The 26,064-nt window shown below is 38.8% G+C and overlaps 3 protein-coding genes across 8 annotated transcripts in view; 2 read left to right on the forward strand and 1 right to left on the reverse strand.

The window, feature by feature from the left end:
* Positions 1 to 1,014: 1,014 nt before the first annotated feature.
* On the forward strand, positions 1,015 to 20,717 carry LOC124221089 (uncharacterized). Of its 2 annotated transcripts, XM_046630743.2 has the most exons (6): positions 1,018 to 2,114; positions 10,840 to 11,064; positions 12,409 to 12,971; positions 15,922 to 16,102; positions 18,047 to 18,181; positions 19,206 to 20,717. In XM_046630743.2, the coding sequence occupies exons 2-6, from the start codon at positions 10,842 to 10,844 to the stop codon at positions 20,417 to 20,419; spliced, it is 2,316 nt and encodes a 771-aa protein (XP_046486699.1). In that variant the 5' UTR covers positions 1,018 to 2,114; positions 10,840 to 10,841; the 3' UTR covers positions 20,420 to 20,717. The 2 variants fall into 2 exon arrangements, with proteins under 2 accessions (XP_046486700.1, XP_046486699.1); XM_046630744.2 differs by lacking the exon at positions 18,047 to 18,181 and having other exon boundaries at positions 1,015 to 2,114.
* Positions 20,718 to 22,284: 1,567 nt separating this feature from the next.
* LOC124221091 (ceramide-1-phosphate transfer protein) lies at positions 22,285 to 24,738 on the forward strand. 2 transcript variants are annotated; one of them, XM_046630751.2, is made up of 5 exons: positions 22,285 to 22,591; positions 22,803 to 23,011; positions 23,162 to 23,337; positions 23,482 to 23,531; positions 24,221 to 24,345. In XM_046630751.2, exons 1-4 carry the CDS (start codon positions 22,464 to 22,466, stop codon positions 23,488 to 23,490), a joined length of 522 nt encoding a protein of 173 aa, XP_046486707.1. In that variant the 5' UTR covers positions 22,285 to 22,463; the 3' UTR covers positions 23,491 to 23,531; positions 24,221 to 24,345. The 2 variants fall into 2 exon arrangements, with proteins under 2 accessions (XP_046486707.1, XP_046486706.1); XM_046630750.2 differs by lacking the exon at positions 23,482 to 23,531 and having other exon boundaries at positions 22,291 to 22,591; positions 24,221 to 24,738.
* The window catches only part of CNT2 (Concentrative nucleoside transporter 2), a 32,876-nt gene continuing 31,529 nt past the window's right edge, over positions 24,718 to 26,064 (reverse strand). For all 4 annotated transcript variants that reach the window (XM_046630747.2, XM_046630749.2, XM_046630746.2 and 1 more), the window contains exon 14: positions 24,718 to 25,900. In XM_046630747.2, the coding sequence (XP_046486703.1) occupies positions 25,839 to 25,900 (62 nt within the window). In that variant the 3' untranslated portion in view covers positions 24,718 to 25,838. The remainder of the gene's footprint in view (positions 25,901 to 26,064) is intronic.

Below are 26,064 nucleotides of genomic sequence, written 5' to 3' on the forward strand. Positions count from 1 at the left end.
ATTATTACAGTTCGAAAATTTGAAATCCCAATTCTTACTGCATGGCATAGTGTTTAATTCACGAGTTAAGTGACCGAGGTGTGGAATTTACGGAAGAATCGTTTCTTTTCAATCAAGTTCAATTTGTTTCAATTATGTTTAATTCTGCCTAATTCGAAGACCTAAAGAATCAGAATTCAGTGAAAAGTTTTATTTTGTCACTGGAAAGTCGAAATTTCTACGACCACTTTCTCTACTAATATTTATGAGTTTAGAAGAGTAATAACAAATTTCAAGCTCTTTAATGACCATACTCAAGATGAAATCTTTTATTCATAATTAAAAAGTTCACTTTTCTTTAGAAAAATTAAAAAAGTCGTGATTTCTCAAAAATCGCTCTGAAATTATTTTTGTTTTATCTTTTCAGGAAACGGCACACAGTACACGGTTGAAAAAAAAAATTCAGTTCAATGATTTTTATGCATCTATTTGTGTTAAGAATACGAGTAACTTTTCTAATTCCCATACAATCTCCATTGAGATCAATGTTCCATTCTTTTATATCGCAATACCGTATCACGGTTAATTATGGGTCGAAGCTGATACCTAGATGATATTTCACCGTCGAAACCCACATTGCCCGTATTAAATTAGCATTATTTACGCAAGCCGATAAGCTGTAAAATGATTTGATACAATAACGACGTCGCATTGTTGAAGGAATGAAAGGTCGGATGGAAAAAAAAAAAATAGCAAAGATAACATCATCATAAATGAATGTCAAAAGGATAATAACGCGGTTCGGCCGAAGCCGTACCTGCCATGCATTTGCCGCTGCTGGGGCATCGAGAACCGGTCTGGAACCCGAAGAGCCGCCGAGTCGCAGAGGGGGAATTAGGCAACGAATTGGAAGGAGTCGAGAGAGGCGAAGAAGTTGAGAATCACGTTCGCTTTGTTACACGGCACGCTGTGCTGCTGACCCAAATGATTGTTGCAAGTCCCAGTCCCAGCAGTAGTGCTGCTAGGTGTAGGTATACGTATAGGTATACCAAGAGTAAGCCTCGGGGCTTCTAAGCGGGGCGGCTTGCTCGCAGCGGCAGCGGCACATCGCCAGTGAGAGGAACCAGTGGCCACTGCTTCTATGCCCCCGAGAGTTGCGGAGGTGTCTGCATGCAGCTGCAGCGCGCGGTGTTTGTCATGTGTAGAAACCCCCTTGTTTAAATTTCTTATTTATTTTTTATTTACACTCCCGTCACGGGGGTGGAAAATGTGATGCGCGTGTTGTTAAGTATTCATTGAACTTCCTCCTCCTTTCCTTTGGCTTCCTCCTCTCCCCCGCCACTGTATCATTTTGACAAAGTTCCGAGTATAACATGCCGAGAGTCGACGGGTGCGCGTTTTGGCGATTTTTTAAAACCTAACAAATCGCTCCTATTCCCATTATTACCCTGATGAGTGATAACATCGTTTTCGCACGTAGAAAAGAGGACCGGTATTGTGGAACTCGTAAATACCTGACAGTGTTGAAGTCTGTATCTGGATCACAGTGCGAGCTTGGGTTTGAGCTAAAAGCGTTTGGAGCGGACTTTGAACGACTCGGGTTCTTGCGCCGTATCGAAGACGTCCCGAAATAATCTGGTGCAGCGAGCAGCGGCTTTGTATATCCGGCATACGATTTCGGCCTAACGTTATCTATTGTCTATTAATAATCCTTTTTGTGGTATCGGACAACTGTTGGAAAGAATAAATAAGCGAACGCCGAGAAAAGATGAGGCTGCACGTGGCGCAGGATCCAGCTGCAGGTACCCCGGAAGATGATCAAAACTGATTAGAGGATCAGACACACGGTGAACCACGCGATGAATCTTACACATATGCAGTGAAAAAGTATAGTGAGACAAGTGGAAGCGGGATATATTTTACTAATAATATCCGTCGATAAAATAACCGAGTAAAGGGACAGACAGAGAGAGAGAGAGAGAGAGAGAGATTACACACTCACACACACGTGTAAGAAGAGAATTCTGCAAGGGAAACTTGGAGACATTTTTATCCAGGCGATGCGGTTGGCGGTGCGGACGACTTTCGAAGCCAGCAAGAAAGCCGGTCGTCTTCGTTAAACGCTACCATTTCCAGTAAGTGATGCGGTACCGACATATTCATATACAAGAACTTACATCCATTTTCAGAATCGCGAAAGGCGTGCCAGGCCAACGTTACGCCCTCGAAACGTATGATAATGTTTATCGTTGTTATTTTGGAAACGGTAGAAAGGAAACAAAAATTTTGACACAAAAATCGGCCCAATAGTTGTGGTCCTTAATGCATGAAGTTTCGCCGATGAACTTAACCGTTACGAAACGTAAACGAGCTCCTCGGTTTCGTTGCGTATAGTTTTACCCATTTCCAATTTTTTCAATTCAGTTAACCATCTCGGTTCCCACGCCATATTCAAGTACATAAATGTCCTACTAAAAACAAGTCCGCGATGTCCGCGCGCTTTCTTGTTCCCTTGTTTCTCTCAGTTTCCGTTGCGAACAGTAAACTTGCAACAACACTCCAACAAGCTTGTCCATCGTTCCGTCCACCATGTTTTAGCAAATCAACATTTTTCTTCTTTTTCAACGTCCTGAATTTAGCTGTGATGAAACTGTCGCATGTTCGCTAATCCGCCCTCCTTCCCAACGCTAGCAACAATGACCTTACCTCGCGATTAATGCAATTAGCACGGCTTAATGCCTCCAGCTTGGGCTGTCAACTTGCAACCCACGTTCCCCGTGGTACTTGATATACACATTAAACGACCGCCAACCGCACGCGTGGGTCACTGCATTTATTGCTCACTGTTATACTGCATATACAATTTTCGCGGACACGCTTGACAAGGTCGTGAGAATTTTGCTAAACGGTCCTACGAGTTCCGCGTTTTTTTCAGCATGTTCATTCCTTATTCCCACTTTCAGCTTCTGACATACTTCTCTTATGTTATTACAGCCTGTCAGCTCGTGTCACAACTTATTCAACGCTTTGTGTAAGCTTCGCTTCTCAGTACCTTGCAAATAAATTCAGAAGGAAAACATTCGAATCGTTTTTCAAATTCTTTTTCAATTGCCAATGGGAGCATCACGCGTTCTACAGTTTTATATTGTTATCAATTTCATTCCGATTTTAAAGTTTTCCCAGCTTTTATGAGAGAAAGTGAATTATTAGACGCTCGTTCCAATTTCGTACGCATATATCGCGAATGCGTACATACGTGCATGCGCTCTAGTCGCCTGCGACCTTTGCCACCATTTATTAAGCACACAGCATGATTCTGTTATAGCTACAGAAAGCATAGTACACACACCTTAAAAATTTTCTGCCTCACATTTCCTGATCTCTTACATACCCACGCTGGTTTGAAAAAGAGAAATTCCGCAGTTGCGCATGTTTTCACCGAGCAATCTCTTCTCCGGCATCTAAAATGAGCGGCAAGATACTAAAAATATAAATAAATAAGCAGTAAAGTTGATCTATTGCATACTTCTTCGCCTAGCTTTATTTAAATCCCAGTTTACCTCGATTTGAGGTTTCGGATAAAGATTATAATAACTGTAAACGTACATAACATTTGCCGGTAATTTAAAATTTATCGTTCGACATACGAAACCTGAAAAAATATTCTCGACTCGTCGTTGATACGAGTTAATATAAAGAAGTTTTAGAAATAGGCTTACCAAAGTTATTTTTATTGAAATAATTATACCCATAAGGCTGCACGCCTTCGAATTGCGAGCCAATTGCCGTCCTTTTTGCCTATCGTGAATTGTACCATCCGAAGGTATATTCGTGCCCATAACGCATCCAGCTACTGGATAAAAAAAAAAAAATAAAAAATAATACGAACTTTTGCAGTCCGTGGATAGCATAAACTGAATCTTATATGTCGTCAGCTCCTATTATGCTGAACCCAGAACAACCGTGAAATATAACGCTACGCTATACTATAAGTATATGTCGTCTTGAACGCTTGCCTGCGTCCTGTTTTCACGACCTTGGACCCGCGGGTATAAAGCCTCCACATTCCAACCGAGACAAACGACACACCCGCACTGCGATCTCACGATCCTTAGATCCTCTCGATGCGTGCAATACCGTATGCTCGGCGTTGCATGACCGCTAATCGAACTAGGTGCCAAGTATGACTTCGTTTGTCATGAATATGCATGGGTACGCTGCCTAATGTAAAAGTCTACATCTTACGACGTCGCGTCGTTGAGAAGGGCCGGCGTATAACATACCTGCAGGAGGATTTAGGAATTCGTGGACCATGACGTACGCTTTTTCAGAGATCGCGCAGAGCCCGCAGCTAAAGAACGCGAGCGGCTTAGGGGTCCTGAGAACCACTGATGGTACCATTAAAGAAAAAAAAAAAAAAATCTCTTATTTGTACAGAGCTTGTTTTACCTTCTTTCTGTTTTGCTACCCGAAATCGGGCTCAAGTTTGGGCCGGAGGAATTTTATCGACAAAGAATGCTCTTTTCTCAACGCTAAACAAGTTCAATCGGTAGGGCATATTGTACACATATACGCAGCGTAGCGTATGTGTGGTTAAACCTTCGGTCTTAAGACGCTTGGTCTGCAGCTCTTCGTTTTAACGTCGACGAAAAGACGTCGCGGCGCAGTTGTGCGCCACTCCACAGTCTCTCGATACGTATTTCAAGTGTGCACCGATATGCATGCACACTTATGCCCATACTCAAACGTATCAGATGCATTTATTTGTTATCTTAGTGGTGGAATGCGAGGCGTGCGATCGTTTCGAAGCCCAGGCCTCGATGCTTCTCTATCGTGTTGGTAGTTTTGTATCGTGTGTACAGATTTTCTGCATCCTTGAAAGTTCACGTTGTTTACGGAGCTTATTTTTCATGTTTTGATGAAATACGGAGGAGTGAGGGCACCTTAGGGTATTCGCTGCACGACTTTCGAATTAATTGGAATGCCTTAAAAAGTTCATGCTTCATTATGGCTTTCCGCCGTGTGGAGTACAACGAGAAGAAAGTTGTTGGGTACGGTAATCGTTATCCTGAATTATGACCACGTACGAAAAGTTCCTTTTGGCTCGCGTTTATGCGCTTTTTGTACCTTTATTTCTTTGCGCTGGTGGAGACTTATATTCATAACAAAACTGGTTGAACGTCCAGTTTAACTCGAGCACTGTAAACACATCTCGATTATCTCTGAAGATATGAGCAAGATACGTGTTTCCATGCGGTTACAAGTCTACAACGGACTGAAATAACGAAAAAAGAATGGCGTAGCTGAACTAACGATATGGTTGTGATCCAGTTTAGTATACAAATGTTTTTAGGTCCGGAGTTTATCGAATCATTCCATTATTGAGGTTCATTAAATTTGACCATCAATTTTTAATGGTAGTCTTATGATGGAACATCTTTCAAGAGTTGTCATGTCTTAGAGAAATCTGTTAGCATCATAGTTTTGTTTTATAAGTACTGCAGCTGTTGACTATAATAATTTGAAGTGTATAAATTATGTAAAAGTCAGATTTTATCGTAAGTCACTTTGCGCTGTTAGGTACGGTCAAAGTAAAAGCAGTTGTTGCACCAAACCAGATAAACCCGCTGCTCGTAATTAGATTCTAGATGTTTTTATCTCCGATCGTTTGTGAGTGAAACATGGATTTATTTTTTAAGACACTACCTGTCAAATTTATACGATTCAATAAATAATTTACCTTCTTAATCCAATCTATTTATATGTGTAGACAAAATTGACAGAGCATAGCATTTTCTGTTCATCCGTGATCCGAAAGCACATTCTCTAAAGAATCAGAGTTGAAATAATCCATAATCTGGATAGTAGCATTGCAGTGAATCAATTTTCTACGGTAACTGTTCTCATTATACTGTGACACGATTACACTTCCGAGGACCAAGCGATTGCTGTACAAAATATATGTCTGCCGATAAAAAAGTGTTTTTATTCATCATGTACCGTACAAATGCCGTGCTATGACGTATACCCATACACTTGCGATAATATATATATCATATATATATATATATATATATATAATACGGCAATTAAACGTAAGTCAGTACGCGGTTTACGATTATCTATGCAATAGTAATAATTAAAGTAAGTTTTCTAATTTTCTATCGACTTATGTACATATATGTAACGTTTGATGCAGGCGCTGCAGTTAGTTGCTGTATCCGTACTTGCTCGCCGACTGTCATTAGCTAACGAAACGTTAATTAATTGTAGAAACTAGGAAGTTACCGTAAGTGCAGCGTATATCGTATAAACATCCAAGCGTGGATTCCACAAATAGCTGATTCCTTATATATCTATATACATTTGCCTGTTCGGAAGAGCGCGCGTCCAAGAAGTTGTTCTATAGACGTATTAATGCACTGGTCTCCGGAACTCGACATCTTTCAACTTCTCTGCACATACTGCCACCTCGACTTTCTATTCGCTTCGGTGTTACCCGACTACCACGTTTACCTCAACCTCTTTGACAACTAAATTATACCTACCTGCTAGCTACGCCTTGCTTTCCACCTTGGTTCAAAATCGTGCTGCCTACTGTCACTGCCTCCAAATCCAGCCGTATTTCAGATCAAAGGTGCTTCCTCGTTACTCGGACTTCTCGACCTTCGAAGCTTTTTGAAAAGCTCGACTACTGACAAAGTAGTCATATTAAGTCCACGGCTGGATCGCTGCAGCAGAACCGATCTCACATTTCAGATCATGGAATTTGAGGAGCCTTGCTTGATATACATACACTTACTGCAAAGAAAAGACCGTTACTGTAGCTATGTATAGGTATACTCGCTGAGGGCGTGAGCCGCGGATCATGTGGATGGGATGGTTGGACCAAAACGCGCATTTGCATTTTTTGATTACTTATTTGAATAATCGTCATCTCGCGCCGGACGAGCTTAGCATGCGTGTACGAAGCCTGCTCAATCTATATTCACGTCTCACGTACCGTCCGAGCAAAAAACTCACAGGCACAAAAATACCCACTTTCAGGTTACGTGCGCTATTATATACAGAGCAGTATCTAAGGCATACGATTTTGCTGTAACGTCTGTTTTTCCCTCGATCCTATTCCTCGTCTTTATAACGCGCGATACTGTCCGCTTGATCTCCTTTTTGCTTTAGTACCCTACACCATCGGCAAGAAAAGATTCAATTACATTCCAATCTTGAGACTCGGTTACTTCAGGTAGCTTGTTCAACTATATCCACGAGTTTTGTTCAACGTATTTTTTTTCAACTATTATAGGTTTAACACAGTTTATATGATATTTACATCAGCTTGAGATGAAGCTGCGAACCCTGGTACAAGAACTTGCCGCAGATCCCTTGTGATTAAGTTTTTTTCTCACCGTATACAGGTACTATTTTTTACCAATTTGACCATTAAAGAAAAACATCAAACAAAAGGAAAAGTATGGTGGTTCTTCAAAATCTCGACTCAATGTTTATACTACTGTCCATTGCGATGATTGCCGCCACTATATTACAGCCATTGATCAAAGAAATGACTTTCCGACTACTGCAGTGCCGATCACAATTATTATAGCTATAAACTATCAAGGATCGTGTCGGTTCGCCAGACATTTTGATTGTAAATTCGAGCCGAGACTCGGAGCACTTTCACGCGCAGTTGCCTATATCGGTGTGTTTCTATTTAATGTTTATGCATATCCATATACACCGGGTATGAAACTTCTTACGTGCCCAGAAGACAAATGAGAGTAAAAGAATCCTATAAATGGCATAGCTGTCGTCGAACGATTTCTTCCTTGTTACCAGTTGGCAGTTGCTTGTCGGTTTTCCGGCTTACATAATCGCAGAATAGACGTATCAACATTTGCACCAACAAATTGCTAAACTGTACTGAAATGGCCTATCAGCTAAACTTGGAAAGAACCTGCTGCATGAACGATTGTGCAGCTTACATTAGACGCAAGAGTTGACAAGAAGCCGCATTCCACGTCTCCTTACTTGTAGCAATCCCCAAGCGTTTCCTGATGGCCTCGGTATGTCAAGGGACGATATGCCGCCAATATCGATCTGGAACGAAAATATCGCATAATAAATATACGATGCTAAGCTTGATGTAAGCCGGTCGATCTTTCATCAAGACGATGTTCACGTATTCCCCCCATCGTTATATTTACCTACCTACTTTGGCGGAATTCATGTTTTTACTTGAGAATATCGTTCCTAATTGTAAGTTGTTTCTGGAAGAGGTAAAAAGAGCCTCTGCATGGTTGAGGAACTCCGTGAACTAATGGAATTTTCAAACCTGCAGAGTTACCTGTGTAAAAATCAATGAAAATGATATTGCGTTTGAACGGTCGAATTACCTCGGTTCATGGTATGAACTTTAAGCCAATCGGAGAGTGCGACGGTAACAAGCGTAGTTGATCGTTGCTTGAAGACCTACACAACATCGTGATTCTCCACCCGTAGCAACAGACACTTTTCGCAATCTGTATCCATTGCTCTTAAATATTCAATTGAAAGCTTAGATTTTCACAAAAAGAATTTGCAAGTTTTTACTATTTTCACAGGTTTAAAGGCAATAATTTTCTCGCGAAAGTGATGAGGGACACTTTTTACATAATTCCTATACACTGTCTAACGTCTATTAATCAGGCTATGCGCCGAATGATCTTTGAGAGAGTGGATCAATACAGAAAAATTTACCACTTCTGGATATGTAACTTGGTATTGGACAATTTCTCTAACAGATATTGCCTCAGAACCAAATTTATTCAAGAAACTTGTGAGGAGAAAGGAAATATTATGTATACGCAGTCCAAGTTGGTAACTTTGACTTCACTAGACTTCGAATGAAAAATTGCAAATGTTGTATTAAACAACAAATTATGACATAATTTGCAGAAACACATTCTGAAGTAATTTAATTTAATAATTGGAATCGAGTACAATTTATATCGATTTTTATTACACTGAGAGAAAAAAGGCGTTAAATCAAAATAAGAAATTGTTTCGGTCAATCAAATGCGGAGTTCACGGGCGGCTAAACGAATATTTAGTTATTACAACAATACAGCAATAAGTTGCACAAACTAAATAAAAAATATTAAGTTGAACGACCTGTATTATATAGTTAATATGAAAATTATTTTGTTAATCTGAATATCCTGCCTTTTGATCCAACAATTCTTTCATCAATGCAAGAATATATTCTGTTGGTTTAAAAAAATCTCAGTTAACGAAACTGAATGTTTAGTTGGATAAATCATAGTTAGGTACGAGGAACTGAACATTCAGTTCAGTCTAGTGTTTCAATCATCGATTCAAAGAACTTATTTGTTGACGTATCGTGTGCATAAACAAATGCTCAGGTTATAAAGTAAAGTAATGTTTCACGAGAATTATTATAAACTTCGATTGACAAGAATGACCATGAATCATGGAGTGAAAGGAAGTCCTGCAAAAATTATTGGAATGGTTCTAACCAAAAATAAAATTGAAATGTATAGCCTAATTACGGCAGTTGGCAGAATTTTCAGTAACGCAAATAACTTATAATTGTTCGCAAGTCGGATAGAACGCAATATTATTTTCCAATTGAACACCGCATGCTTTTTATCGGGATTTCAACCAAGGACCGCTCAGAAATACTTATCATCCTACACGAATTGCACACCTTTTTTTATATATTTTATATATTAGATGAACTATTGTATCCGATACGCCAAACTATCGCACAAACTTCGGGTTAACTTTTGCTCACTTAGATGACGAGATACATTTATCTCAATGCTACGAAGCTATTGCCAGGTGACATGAAACGATTTTGTACAAAACTGTACGGATTTCGTCGGTATTTCAACAATTTGAAAGCAGTGAAAAAGTTGATGAAACAGTTCACTTATGGAATAAAATGCTTCCAATCAGCAAAATATTTATTCGACATAAAAATTTCGTTTGTATCATTGGCCCAACGCACTGAAAACTTAAATTTCATCACCTGTATGTTTTTCCAGCTGGACTTTTGTGGTTTTCTTTCGACCAACGAAATATTCAAAAGTAGCTAAATTTATTGGCCTATTCGTGATTGTAGATAGATTCATTGGACTATTTGCGTGGAAATTTTGTTGTTGTTTCGACTGATACATACATTTGAATCAGCAAAAGTATTTGCAATTATTCGAATTATATTCGCTGACTTGGATCAATGGAACAAGTGATACCTACAAAATGTAAATTTGTTTAGGCTAAGACTTGATTTGTTTGTTTCGATCATCAAAAGTTCGTAACAAAAGGCATATTTAGTTAGTTCAACTATACGTATTGAACAGTGTATAATTTTGAACGTAAAGAATAAAAATCACTTAGTTTGACGAAATCAATTTGTTTACTAAATCGCATGTAGGGGTTGATTCGAGAGGATCAAATTTGATTCCGCGGAATACTGAATTTTTCGACGGCAAAAAAGTATTTAGTTAAAGCGATTGCACGCGTTCAACCCATCTTCAACCAAATCATTGAGTTCACACAACTAAATATCGTTTGGACGTATCAAATTTTCAATGAAATTAACCGCATTGTTCGAATAACTCGTTTGGTTGTTTTCACGTGACAGAATTTATTATGTCAGCTACGGTATATTAATTTTCACAAAATAATGATCAAAGCAACAATTTTCTATCCAACTAAATCGATTCGGTTAATTTAACGACTTTTCTCTCTCCGTGTACATTTGACTTTATCGAAGCACACGTAACGAGGTCATCTCGTGAAACTGCTTCTTTGAACTTCGAACACTGGACTAATTTTATTTTTCCGTTTTGGTTTCAGAAATGCGAAGCGAAGTTAGCGAATGGCTCGCCACGTGTGTCGGGTCACCTATATGCGTTCTATTGATTTCCTGGACTCTTTTGATCTACCAGAACCAGCCGTCGTCGGGTAAACGAAGAATCGATCTTTTAGTGGTCGCCGTACTCGCCCAGAGCCTCATTCACCAACTGGCCCTGCTTTTCTACGCCATTCTTAAGCTTATAAGACCAGTCAATCATTTTGGAGGTACGTAACATCGCATCGGTAAAAATATTCACCTCACAGTGATGTGGTTAAAGTGTGAGCGTTTGTCGCAAATATTTTCCATAAGGTCTTTACCAGTCTTTGGAATTTTTTTTATTGTCTTTAAACAAATCTGTAAACAGGAACGTAGAGATGAAAGTTGCTGAAATTGTATTTATCATATTTCGATTACTCTGACATTTTATCCCTGAAACCCTGAAAAATTTCGCAATATATCATGTAAGACATGAATTACAAAAAGTGTCTTGTCCGGTGGACTAGAACACCATACCTTTATATTTTAGCCGTGTTGAATTCGAATATGTGGTTAGAATTGTTCCATCAACCCCAAATTTTGAGTACTCCTGCCTAAAACGGTCGTTCGTCGACCTCGAACACTGCAAGATTTTTCGATGCGCAAGTTAGAGTCAAATACCCCACATATAACTCAAAATCTAGGGGTGATGGAGCATGTCTGACATCAGATTCGAATTCAGAATAAACAAAAACATATTGATATGGATGTCAAGTCCGGCTTACAATTGCAGCTTTCTTATAAGAACAAGTATCAAAAAAGTTTTTGGTATGGTGAAATTTCATAAAAATTTAGACATTTCCAGGATATATCAACACTTGAATGTTTGAAAAATGTTTCAATTTGAATTGAATCATCGCATGATTTTTTCGCACGGATCACCGAGGTGAAAAAAAATCTAAGTAGTCAATTGTTTATCAGAAATCAAAACGGTGTCGTTAAAAAAGATTCCAAATTTTTTCCGAAATCTTATTTAAGGACGATTTACCAAAGTTTTAACGATTTCGTATTAACACACCTTACTCAAAAGCTACAAGGTTGGTCTTACATTAGAGTGAGAGTATCCACTGATTTGGAAAACCGGAAAACCTCAGGGATTTAACTTTTTCACAATCCAATGTCAGGAAGTATGGTAGAGACAGCTGTTTAACAAATGTCCAACCCACCTGAAAGGATTCGTTCATACATTATTTGCAACAGTTCTTTTTCGCTGTGTTTTTCTGCGATCGCGTCTTGTCTTTAAACTGGCATATAGCGAATACAACAAACAAGTCGCGACCTTGCCAATGAGTGTAACTCAAACTTAATCAACAGAACTAGACGAAGTGTTAATTGCTTTTACTCGCCGTGGGAAAGGACCAGATATGTTCAATTCCAAAAGAGTAATCTCCAAAATAATTTTGCATGCAAGGAATTTTTAGGAAATGTATAAATCAAGCCGCCTCATTCTGGAACAGGAAAATGTCCTCGTCAGGACTCGAGTGACCTTCTCCTGGTAGTTGACGGTCAACTAACCGTGTCTTCTGTTGCAGAATTATGCTCAACTTTGGTATGGATGCTGAACTCGTCGAGCATATTACAAGAGTTGTCGCTAACGACTATTGCAATTTTCGCGGCAATAAGCTGCGAGGAAGTGACGAAGAATCACCTGAAGTATCACTTGTTGAGTATGAGCATTCTGTCGGCCTGCATTGGCGTGACGGGTGTCCTGAACTTCCAGCCCGACACCTGCGTCTTCGTAGCCCACGAACTCTCGCCTAAGTACGGAATCTTCTTCAACTCCCTGCGAGGTCTGCTCATGTTGACGTCGATCCTGAGCCTCTTCGTGACCTTCTACAAGGACATATGCGCCAAACCGAAGAACGAGCTCCTGAAAAGCGTCTCCGACCTGTCTGACCTAAGCTCGAAAAATTCATCAGGGTTCGAGTGTCCTCAGGATCGGACGTGGGATCCTTCGAGTGTGTCCTGCACGAGCAGTTCGACGAACAGTAGAGCCTGCCTCAGGAAGAAAAAGGTGGTGGATGAGAACAACAGCCATTCAACGGTCTACAGCGTTCTGTTTGTCTGCTATATCTGCAACCACATTCCAGTGCTGGTAATTGAAATTTTTGAGTTGTATCTTGTGCCCGGTATTATGGTTACTCAACAGTTGACGCGCGTCGTTCGAATTCCGCCCGCACGGTGAGAGGGTATCTTTTTGCCAATTATTGCTCGCCAGGGCCAAGCCAATATTTCGTAACGCGGTTTAACTCGGCCGCCATGCAACGTTATAGGACTCGGAGCGGTCGAATCGCGAATTAAGCCAACCGTGAAACTTTCGACTCGCGTACGGCGTGCAAGTGGCTAAGCCGAAATTATATTCCGCGGTAAAAAGTTTTATTCCTGATTACCGATCGGGGCGGATGGTGTTCGGCGAGGATCTCGGTATCCTTGAGTACCTCGAGGTCTTGAGATCGCATCGCGATTCGATCAGGTCGGATGTGGATTGGTTCGATGGTTGTGCAGCGAAAGGCCTCTCGAGGATGAAGCCATGCGTGCTTTCAGCCACACGTACCTATAATATCTCGCTTACGAGTGTCAGCGTTAAGTTTCGGATACAAACATACCTACTTGTACAAACCTCGCAACGTAATCAAGAAAGCGACACGATCTGCGCTAGCGCAAAAGAAGTAATTATAAAATAAGGATTTCCAATGACTGAATCCACCGGCGACGGAAGTCGTTGGAACCTTCGTCTAACCACGTATAGTATCCTGTAATGGGTACGCTCGTTGATTTTTTGTCGCCAAATCAAATGTGCGCGTGTATATGGATTCATTCTGTACCTCGGTTTGCCCGGCTATTGCCTTGACACCATCAAGCGTAGAGAGAACACGGATTAGAAAATAGTTAGATTTTCAAAAAAGTCTATACTACGATCGGTTTAACCCACCTGCAAGTCAACGGCATGTTATTCCTTCTTTTACCCGAATTCAAGTCTTACAGGCGTGCCGGCCAAGACCGACGGTATATTGAACTCTGTTTTACGCGTAAAAAAGAACCACATTTTTTGGATACTTCAATTCGACGAACATACAATTTATTTACATATTTTGACCGGTTCGTTCGAGTCCAACAAGTGTTGCTATTAATTTGAAACATGAGAAGTTCGTTTCGGTTAATGTAGCGGCAACTCCCGATACCTGTATCAATGCGAAATATATGTAATCGATGATGAAGTATTTTTTTTTTTTTTTTATTGTTCTTGTTTGACGTCTTGGATCATCCACTCGATACGTGACAAGTGTTTCGTGATAATTGAAAAATTGATCATCACTAGCTGTTATCAATGATGAGACGATAGTGTTTACGTCTTGTTGAATTAATTTCGATTGCAGAAAAAAGAATATGCAAATTGATTCTCATTATAAGAGAGTTCGTCCCAGCTATACGTGTGGCGTCTTTCAGTAGCGAAGTCGCGTTCCCATTATAATTCGTAAGACAGACAGCGACACGAGCCGTTATTTTGATCTCTGTGGTATTTTGGGTTCGTTGATCGAAGCAAATTCTTGTCTGTATAATTTAATATTCATACATTCTAACATAAAACTCATGCACGAATCAGATGAATAGTCCTACTTGCACAAGAAGTATTATATATTATACCGTCATTTCTTTTGAAATGTATAAATTTCAATCAGGTATACGTGTAATATAGGTGCTTTTTGAATTAAGTGATTCCACATGACAGGCGGCATTGACAGGTTGATGATAATTGTCTTGGTGTAAATTGATTGCGAAAGAATGTCGACGGTTGGTTATTTTCTTTTTTCTGTTCTCTTCGGTGTCTTGAACTGAATATAAAGGTATTTTGAATGAAGTTTTTTATAAATCGCCACATGACGAAATGCCTATAGAAACGTATCTACTGAACCAAAAACATACAGCGTGTGCGTCCGGAACCAGATTCATCCCGCAGTTCGAAAGTGTATTTTGCGTTTTCACTTGTGCACAATTAAATCTACGGATTGTTTAAAACCGAAAGTTTCGCCTAGCAATTGCACCGTGCACTCGCGATGCTTCAGCGACACCTGCAACCGACTTGTTTCCCGTTCTAATTTATCATCAGGCATTTCAGTCAGCTATGTTCAAATTATATTTCTACCGCAATATAATTAATGCTGCCGCCACTGAAAATACCACGTTTGGCTGAACATTATTTGTAAATTGTATTATGCTCCGTGCTGCACGCGTGTTTGCACATAATGCAAGGGCTGACACGTGTTCATTACTATTGGGCTTGTGCGTGCGTGTGGGCTCGTTCGGGTTCGGTGCACAAGCACTGTGAGGTAGAATTAAATATGTTATATGCTTTCCCCGGCTTCTGCGTGTGCGTCTGTGTGTGTGGGAGGCATATAATGCCCGGCTACCTGGGCATGATTTGCAGAAGATAATTAAATGAATTATAAATTGAATCGAAACTCCTGGGAAACCCTCGCTTCCTAATTGAACTGCATTTTATTTCACATTGTTTTACCATTTTCAAATCGTTTTCCGTTGCACCGCTGTTTTCATTCATTATGATTTTACGTTTTTTTCTTCACTTTAGTTTTAATCTGAAAGCGAAACCTGTGAGTAACAATTTTGTAAGCGCGGTGCAACGGCTTGTACTCGCTGTGTTGCTGACTTGCTACGCGTATAACATAATGCTATACGCGCGGTGTACCTGCAACTATCTCGACTCACTTTACGATTTCTCTCATTCGAAACTTGTAATTCTACGCGCATTACACGCCTGCGTATTCTACCTCAGTATGACATACCTCCGTGTACGGATAAACATAGAACGGATGATTCTGAATTATAATTAAGTTTATTCCGCCAAGGAGGGCGGCTCTACATAAGTTATTATACAGCTTTTAAATTGTTGATTTTCAACGGCGACAAGTATTTGCGAAATACACGAATAAAAAATATTTTCAATTCGTTTGCTTTTATAATGAAATCAATTTTGAATTTATCACGAGTTGAGGGAGTGAGAAAAAGTATATGAAATTCCTTTACAGGTGATCTCCATAAGACCGGAACTACTGGGAGGCTTTTGTACACCACAAAATATAGCCACGTGGCTACCGCTACTTCAGGATGTTTTACTTCCAATTTGTTTGGCAATTTTCGACAAGATGTTCTGCCACTACGTTGCCAAAGTTTACACGAAGCAGGATCACGCAGGGAAATTATCACACGGTAAATACGTAACTCGAATATTACAACAGTAGGAATAATAATGATATGCCAATTCCGTATTTCTCTACATTATTCGGTTTGTTCAAACAGCCTTCAACTTGGTTATCGCTTCTTCGTTACATTCTCCATTTACTTTTGCATCGTGTTTTTGTTCTTTTCGCCGAATGATCGCCGCCTATATATACCACATCCGATGATACATACCGTAAGATCATTTAATCTTTTACATACGAACAACTATTCTCTTTGCAATACACAAAATTGCGATCCGATTGTTGATCATTCTACCTACGTAGAATATACCTGCGTTTGAGTGCCAGGAGGAGTTATCTCTACATTTATTAACAGAACGAAACCGTATTGAAACGTTCCACTTGCTGCGAAGTTACGAAAGAATGTTGCCAACCAACAACAGTTATACCGTCCCTGCGGATGGAGGTCTAATGAAAAATAAAAAGAAAGATGAAAATTGATTGACGAGAGAATAAAGGCTGAAAAATTGAAAAATAAATTCTGTTTTGTACATATTTTTTGCGATACGGGTACTTGGCTTAATATAAATAAACAATTGTAAGTATAGGTATATTGTATATACTTATAAAGTTGCAGTAACGTCCATAATTTTATTGCCTCGTAAAATTTAACCATCAGCCAATTAAACTTGCCGCGCGAACTTTAACCGCGTAAGGTTCACGGTCATTGAAATAACAGTTCGCGGTGTAACGGTTATGTTAGGATCGTTTTAAATCTTGGAAGAATTTCTTTATATAATTTAATATCGGGAATGTTAATCGCTGCATAAATTACAAGCGAAATGATTGAAGGAAAAAAAAATCACCTGAAACTTAAATAAATAATATGTATTCAAATAGGCGATATTTGGATATTACCTCGGTAAGTAGGCATCAACGCGAAACGAACAGTTATAATGAGAATAAGTTGTTCGATTCACCGGGTGATACCTATTTTCCTCCGGGCTGTACAACTTTGTTCATTTGAAGCTTTTTTTCGTACGTATAACCTACCTTGCAATGGCAAGCACGATACACGTACATAGCCCATTAAACGCGCTTGATATTAATGAGCATGACGACTGTGAACTGCTTTATTATACACGCATAGTTGTCTACAACGCGTATATAATAATATAGGTAGGCATGTAATGGGTTACGAAGGCACTGTGCATCTAATAACGAGCGCTGTGATCACGCGTAACGGAATATTAAGAATATTTCTAGGCCAAAATAGGCTTGCATAGACGTTTAACTCTTGACCACAAAATATTACGCACATTCCACTCGTGCGTAGGTTTAATATTAATTTCCGTAAGGGCACGTGACACGGCAGTTCGCCATTAGTGATGAAAAATATGTAAAAAGTTGGAAAGGTTAGTTTCATGCCTCCTCGTGGATTACGGTAAATTTGACTTATGATACCTACTATAGGTCCGTACATGCCCAAGTAAGGTAGGCGTTGGTGTCTTGAGATGGACAAACTGTGACTAACTGTGATTTTCATAGACGCTTTACTGCTGATACTGCATATATACGATATTATAATATCTTCTATGGCAAAGTTGCATGACTTTTCTAATTCTTATGGTGCTTTCTTCGTCAACTGGGTTACTCTTTCAATCAAACTGTCAAATTGTTGAGCCTAACAGTCGTCCGAGTTCAACGGTAATTTTCATCTCATTTTCAAAATCTGGGGTTACTGTTCAAATAAAACATAAAAATTTGGGAAAATGTCACCGCTAGTTTTCTCAGCTAGTGTTACAGTATTGTGGATCATATAACAGAGGTTCGAGAGGTTGACAGCAAAGTGGCCTGTATAGTTGACAAAGAAACCGTATATGTGGCTGCACTGTGTGATTGTTTCTATTACATGCCTATTAAGTTCAGCGTAAAACCTACTTTCGTCTGCGGAATTCTATTTTTGCTTCAGGTGGTATCGATGGAAAATTCAGACATTTCGAACAGGACGCCGAATATAAGTTGCAGTTAAATTTGAATCATGGCTTAAAATTTCCACTAACTAATGGGAGTCTCTATGGAAGGTTGCATAACCACCAAAATAGAGGTATATACTTTATTTCTTATACTATATCTAATGTTTTTTTACACTGTATGCATGCGTCAAACTATTTGTTTATAGATATATGTATACATGTATATTAGCGCGTTTCTGTGCGGTTTGTTTCAATCTCGTCTCCAAATTCCTATTGTTTTCAATTTAACGATTGCAAGGTTACAGGATCCCACATAAAAAATTTATTGATGAATTTTCGAACCCTGAATGGATTTAACGTAGCTTCATCAAAAGATCATTCAGACTGATTCGGGTTAAAAAAGCTTCTTCCAAAATCCGAAGTCGTAAGAATATTGAGACGTTTTACGGCATGGTCATGAATATTTAAAAATTGGATTTTCAATTCCAAAGACTATCAGTAAAACATTTAGATATGGCCATCATAAAGTTGAGAGCATTTTTTAATTAATCCCGACCACTCAGATTCCGAAGTTGTGAGACTACTTAGCACTATTATTTTTATTTTCGTCAATACCGATTCGAATTTTCTTTTTAACATACATGAAGTGCTTAGTTTTCTTTTGTCTATTTTTAGCTAAACTTGTGAACCAGATAACTAATAATTCGTATATCCTAATAACTGAGAATGCCAAATAGAATTTTTTCTAACGCAGAGATTCAGTTAAATACCCACAGATCAAAAACGGTGCCTCGGAAATATATTTTCCATCGATATATGAGAATGAGACGGTGGACGTCGTAACGACAATTGTTTATCTTCACTTCTACGCACAATATGCTTTTTCCATTAATTCCTATAACACGACGCGGTTCTTGGTTTTCCAAGCTGACAAAAAATATGCCGACCTACATCTTGACTGCAGGATGATTTTAAATTCAAGATGCGTTACTGCTAATTTGTTTACATGTTTTGAATTTTAACCGGTACTAATCCAGCTAAGAGAGAGAGAGAGAAAGAGAGAGAAAAAGAGAGTCCCACATATTTACTCGTAACTGCAGCAAATCTTCCGATCAAAGTTCATTCGATAAATCACGAATCTCCTCCCATTTATAGGAAGAAACGGTACTATAACGATGGGAATACAGCACTATCCAAGGTCACAGTCTCACGATGAAAATGCCTACTCGTCCCTCCCGGCGGAATTGACCTCGTTCACAAGTTCGACGTTTGAGCCCCGTAAAGACTCGAGGATAGGCTCGCAGAAGGGAAAGGTATCGAGCGACCAGCAACAGCAGCAGAAGCCGGACAGAATACGGATAAACGAGAACTTCGAGTTCGGCAGCAAGCGGAAGATCAGCAGCACGGACGTCTTCGGTCAGAACATGGAGAACCTCGTGCAGCTCGACGACGGCGTCACCGCGATCGCCAGGCCGGGATCCGGGCCCGGAAACGCTCCTCGAAATCACTACATAAAGGGGAGTCTGGGTCAGATATGCGAAGAGGGTCCTCGTCTTCACGTTCCGAAGGTCACAGTCGGCCTCGAGAATTGTTCAAGGCTGGAGAAAAGCCTGGACGCAAAATTCAAGTACAACTCGTGCACGGAGATTCACGAGATACCGAATCGCGGCAGGAAGCCGATGCGCCGGAACCAGAGCTTCGACGAGTCGAGCGGAAACGCGGTTTGCGGCCTCGAGGGCGACTCGAGGACCTACGTCAAGGGCAAGGGATGCTACCCCTCCGTCTTCGAGCTCCATTACGGCAGCGTCGAGGCCTCCGGAGGCTACGACACCTCCGACGACGAGAGTTGCGACCTCGACGACGAGTTCCGAGATTTCGGAGACACGATTAGCTCCTGCAGGAGTTGCTGCTCGGTGACGACCGTCGCAAACGATGACTTCGAGTTTTACCAACGTCAGGAACCCGCGAGGGTGGATATCGGCGGATCGAAGAGAACCGGAAACTCCGATGCCTGCAGCAGCATGCGGTCATTCACGCCGAAGATTATAGACAAGAAATCTTCCAAGTCTTCAAAAACTAACGCTTCCGCTTTTGCCGATAATTCACCCGGCTCGAGGAACGCCCGGAATCTTTCCAAGCCGACGATACATTCGTATCATTTGAAGAATAAAATAGCCGCTGGATACTCGATGAATGATCTCGACAAATTAACTGTCAGTAACAAAGATCTTGCTCTATCCGTCGAAAGCCTTCGCAACGTATTGAAAGATTCTGGTATCAGCTATCTGGATAACGGAGAACTTTGCAGGCACGACATAGGCGGCTCAGCCCCTGATTTCAAAAGAATATTTGTCTCGGAGTTTATCTGAATTGGCTTAATTTGGAAATTATCTCGAGGCGTGATATTTGCTGTTTTGCCTTTTTACGCAGTATCGTGTTGTAATAGGGTTGTGTTGCATATGCAAGTATATGTATTATGTATGCATTATACGCGTATACTGGGTAACTATTTTCACATTTGAATATAATATGATCGATTGTCTGTATTCGTTAGGCGTTCTTTTTTTAAACGTGTAAATATGTCGTGTATATTTGTACTTTATTATTACTACTATTATTAGTATTATTATATATTATTTAAATAAAGCATATATCGATTTTTCTTCATTTCAAATATCTTATACCATTATTAATAAAAGCTCCGTATACACACGTCTCTGTTGTGAAAAGTTTGCGGGTGAGTGTTTGTTATTTAAGCATGTGTTTATACCGTTATATTATAGTGTATCGTCTTGCGAGTGTATTATGTACATCTGGAAGATGACTAAAAGTATTTAATATCTACGCGTAGAAACTACATCGACGTACTTTCTAATCGGTGAAATATATATATATATATATATAGATATATATCATATACCTATACATATTTCCCGTACCACGTGCTACATTGAATTGTTCTATACGTATCAACGACTGTGCATGTCACGTAAAACTCCATTATCATTATTAACTGATCTTTCGAAAACTGACGTCGAAACTGTGGACCTAATTTATAGTGATGAAATTATTCTTATTGTAAATGTAGAAAATGGAGTTTGTAATGTTTTTCTTGGTCAGGGTTCGCTTTAGTAGAAATTTTTCAACATATGTTTCTCGATAAAACTTGTTCCTCGAACAAAGATTTGCACGTTGCAACGATCACGTCATCATACATTGATCATAAATGCGTCACGTGTTATAGTTACTCAGAAATTCTTTACGGTTTGTTTAGATCTTGCAACTGCAGTGTTCTGATAATTTCTTAATGTGAGTAATATTATAAAATATCTCTGCGGCAAGTAAGCCTATGATAAAATTTGAAATATGCGTACCTGAGTAGTCACATTGCGAGAAATGATTATGCATATGGATACAATTGTCTGCCAGTTTTTTTTTTTTTTTTATTTGAAAAACTTAGAAATCCGTGTAACTGGCAAACGCAAATTATTCGTTGGGCATAAATTATTTGGATTTCGCTTTTAGAAAAAAATTGAGAATAAAGATGATAGCAAGAATTTGATTCTGAGACGATTGCTAGCATAGCGCATCTGAGCCTAAATTTCTCCCCGAATTGCTATAGAACTTACCGAGAATATTTATTACAATTTTGAAGCACCTGACACAAAAGTATAAAGTGCAAGTAATTATTAAGAAGCGCTTTAAAGTAGTTTTGAAAAGTTTCAGATAAACAATTTTCTCACGCTGACAGAATGCATCTTATTTCAGCGTTTTGTTCAAAATTAATTCTAAACTTCTGAAATTTTCAGCAATTTCTCCGAAGTGTTGTAATTTTTATTTACAGCGAAAATTGGAGAAATGACAAACTTCTCGTTCATACACTATCGGAACAATACGCCAGGATCAACGTCGCACTATGCTATATATCAAATGGGACTTAACCATCTACTATGTCGATGACCCCTGATAAAATTCGTCTTGTATTATACACAGAAGTTAATTGTTTTATCATCAGGATCCGTATAGTTACTTGAATTACAATCGTCACGCGAGAGTTAGCTCTTTTATAATTAGCCTCTCTAAACTTGAGTGAATTTTATTAGGGACCGTTGAATTATTCGCGCTGTGGTACCAGACGTGAAATTCCATCTACGACTTTCATCGCTCCATTGATATGACGCGATTGGTGGTAACAAGATTAGTCCCAGCACACGGATCTTGATCTGCAAGTCTGTAGCGAAACACGTTATCGAAAATAATCAGCGTACGTGCAAGCGCATATTGCGTAGGCGCACATACACGCAGAATAACGTTGAGCGAAGAACGAGGCGACGTTTGAATGTTCCGGAGTCGGCAACGCGCAGCCGCGGCTTGGGATTCAAGCTTCGTTGGCAATAGCCTACCGTACTCAAAATGGCAGAGGGGTCAGAGCTTGTTCTCTTCGATTTACGGACTGTCCACGACAATTTCGACCGGGCATTAATACAGGACGATGACGTCGACATTAAAATGTACCTCGCGGCCTACAACGAACTTTACAAGTGAGTTTAAGACCCTTCAATATCCATACTCTGAATATTTTCCCGGGCCAAGGTTACTTCATAGTCTGCTGGCGCTGACAGCCAACAGCTATCTTTACGCCTATGGGACCCGTGTTAACTGTTGGGACCACGTGACACGTGTTACACGTTGCCGATTAAGTCGAAATCGAAACGTTCGAATTTCAACTACCGTTGTCTATTTTTCCCGCAGATTCTTTCAACTTATGGGCTCGGTATTCAGCTTTGTCTCTTCGGACTTGAAACAGAAAATAGACATTTTGGCCGAGCTGATTTCCAAGGATGAGGAAAATTTTGTCACAATAAAATCGATGATACAGCATGAGACGGAGAATAATTTATTACAGAAGGCAGACTACACGAACGGTAGTCGTACGTTACTGAGACTCCACAGAGGCCTGGGTAAATAGATCGAGCTTACTAAAAGTTTTCATATTTTCAAATTCTGAATTATTTAATTAACGCATATGAAACTAGCGCTTTCGATTCCCCTGCCATATTTCCATATTTCTAACTTAATTGAGTGAGATATTTGTTGCCTTTGAATTTCAGACTTCATCTCGGAATTTTTACGACAATTAGGCGAGTTGTCGGACGGTGATAAAACCTCGGCATGCTGTCAAGACGCGTATAACAAAACACTTGCCAAACACCATCCATGGATTATACGAAAGGGTGCGGTAGTTGCCATGTATGCCATGCCGACAAGAGAACTTTTATTTAAAAAGGTATGCACCCGAGAATTCGACTTTAGTGAATTTGATCAGACCGAGTAGTTTACCGATCTGAATCTCTTAACAAATTTATCATTCATCCAATCTCTTTATCGATCGTATTTTAATGCAAAAGAGTGATAATTTGGTTATTTATAGGTATCTTGATTATGTGAATTGCTGACACAATCGATCTCGTATACTATAATGCAAGTATATAAAAAATCTAACTCTTCATTTCTTAACTCGAGTTCATTTAATCCTCTCAGTTTAGAAATTCTTTAAAAAAAAAGTTTTACGAAATGTTACATTGTTGGCATATATTCGCAACAAGCTTATAAGTAGAGAAATCAAACTCAAACTTGAATAGGCCTGTAGAGTAAAAAATTCAATTATTAAAAAAAAAAATTGATCTAACCGTACATTTAAATCCTTACACTATACGCTTCTATATTTTTTGGTTTGATTGGAAATTTTTTTTTTTTAACTTGAATTTATTATATCGTGAGACACTGCAGTTTTGAAATGAAGGTAATTAATGAATGCCTCGGAATTCCTTCGTCTTACGGTTGTTATTTTCAAATATAGCATACCGTCTTGAAGCATTAAAAATTAAAAATCTTTCAGTAGATTAGCGGTTCTTGACTTTTTACTAGGTGACTTTATTTTTAGCGGAAAATGGACGCTGTGAAAAAGAATTATTATAACATGATATAATTGAGCCTTTTCTTGAATCAATAAGTCTTTCAAAATATTTCAGACAGCGATAGTAATCGGCATCCGCAATTTTCTTCAATTAAACCGAAAATTTATCATATTTGTATCACTTTGTATGACTTTGTAGATAATGTTAAGAGCACTATTTTTCAAGTATCAACATATTTGTAAATTTTCACAGGTTTGCGGAGACAACGTTCAACGTAACCTAGATATATTACCAAAAATGTTACAAGTAACTGCCGACGTATTCAAGAGGACGGATAAGCTTTACGAAATTAATAACCTACATGCTTTGCCTTAAGAATACAGAATATGTATTATACATACATATTGATACGCATTTCCGTATCTGTTTTAAATTGCCCGAACTTCCCATAAAAATACATGCGTAAGGGAAAAAAAGGTGTCAAAACGACGTAATTGACAAAATTTGCAATTACAAACCGCGATCGTTCACCGCAAAAAAACTTGAGCTTATCTTTATAGACATTCACGTGACTGCACAGCCGATTAAATTCCATCGTCGAGATCCCAGAACCCTAAATTTTTTCGATTATAATATTGAAATGCGCCACTTGCCTTCCTTGCAAATGATTCATTGCAGTTGATTTTCAATACAAAATGAGAACATTCCTATTGTGATATTATTCTGTATAAAATTTTGAAAGTAAAATAAAAAAAAAATCATGACACACATACACATATACATTAACGTAAGTTCATCTGCATCGAATATTTAGCTCAAGACTCACTACCTGAAACATAGTACAAACCCAAATGCGCACATAATCGGTTTCCTGCGGCGATAAAAAATATTCGCTGATTGCATCGCACAATGACGTGTATACTTAATTGTAATTCTAACCACATTGCTCCCTGCATTAACACCGATTTCACCGCCGCTGTCATATGATTATCGCGTCCATATAAGCATTTTGATTACGATGTTAAGTATACCGTTATCTTATCTTCAAGCGAACCACTCTGCTCTGTTGTAAAACGAAATTAGAAGTAATGCTCTGATCGACAGAAATTAAATAAACTAAAGAAAATGCAGAGGAAAAGCAAGGAAAAGTAAGTGTTTTACAAAAAGACTTGGAGATATGCAAAATGCCATTCCAGTTCCGTGGTGGGCATTTTTTGTTATTTTTTCTTTGCTTATTCCCATATGGATACTTCAACAAAACGTCATAGACAATTTTATTAGTTTCCTGAAGATTTCGGAGTTATTCAAATAACTTGATCCGAAGTTTTCTACAATTTTTAAATGTTTTTTTTTTTTTTTTTTTATGCGAAAATCTTCATTTCCGGTACTAAAAAACGTTTGTTTTATAAATTCTCTGCAGAATTTCAATTTACAGATAATACAGTAATATATATATATATATATATATATATATATATATTTTGTTTTTTTTTGAGGATTGCGGAATCGAACTTAATTCATTACGAATTTAACTATACTCCACAAGATTTGAACTAATCAACACTGGGTGGCAACATAATTACTAGATGCCAAAGGATGTCACGTTACTAATACCCACCAAACATAAGTGTTTGGTCATAGAAAGAAGAAAAACTCGTATCCTCACAAATCTGAAATTACACGTACGTGCGCACTGGCACTGCACTTCCACGAGTCACTCGCTATACATGTGCATGATTATAAGTACGTAAAATTGTTTTGCCAAATAACGAGAAAATGATAAATGTCGTACTTAATAAACAGCGATGTTGCTTATAAAATTAAAACAATAATTTCTTTCGCCCCATGTATTTCTTCATGGCAATTGGTGTTAGCTGGTAGAATTAGTACTCGATGAAATTGTTGTATAAAAATCATCCGTCATCAGCATACCTAATTAAGCAACAAATCAAAGAAAAATTTATTATGCTATGAAAATGTCCACCACAACAACACAGAAATATAGAATTATAGTCGTTGAAAAATTTTCTTACATTCAAAGTCTAATTTGACAAGGTATTGAATTTAGTTTCGAATCGCAAATAAGTAGTTTATAA

Source organism: Neodiprion pinetum, chromosome 6 (genome assembly GCF_021155775.2).
Source record: "Neodiprion pinetum isolate iyNeoPine1 chromosome 6, iyNeoPine1.2, whole genome shotgun sequence".
NCBI classification, from domain to species: Eukaryota; Metazoa; Arthropoda; class Insecta; order Hymenoptera; family Diprionidae; genus Neodiprion; species Neodiprion pinetum.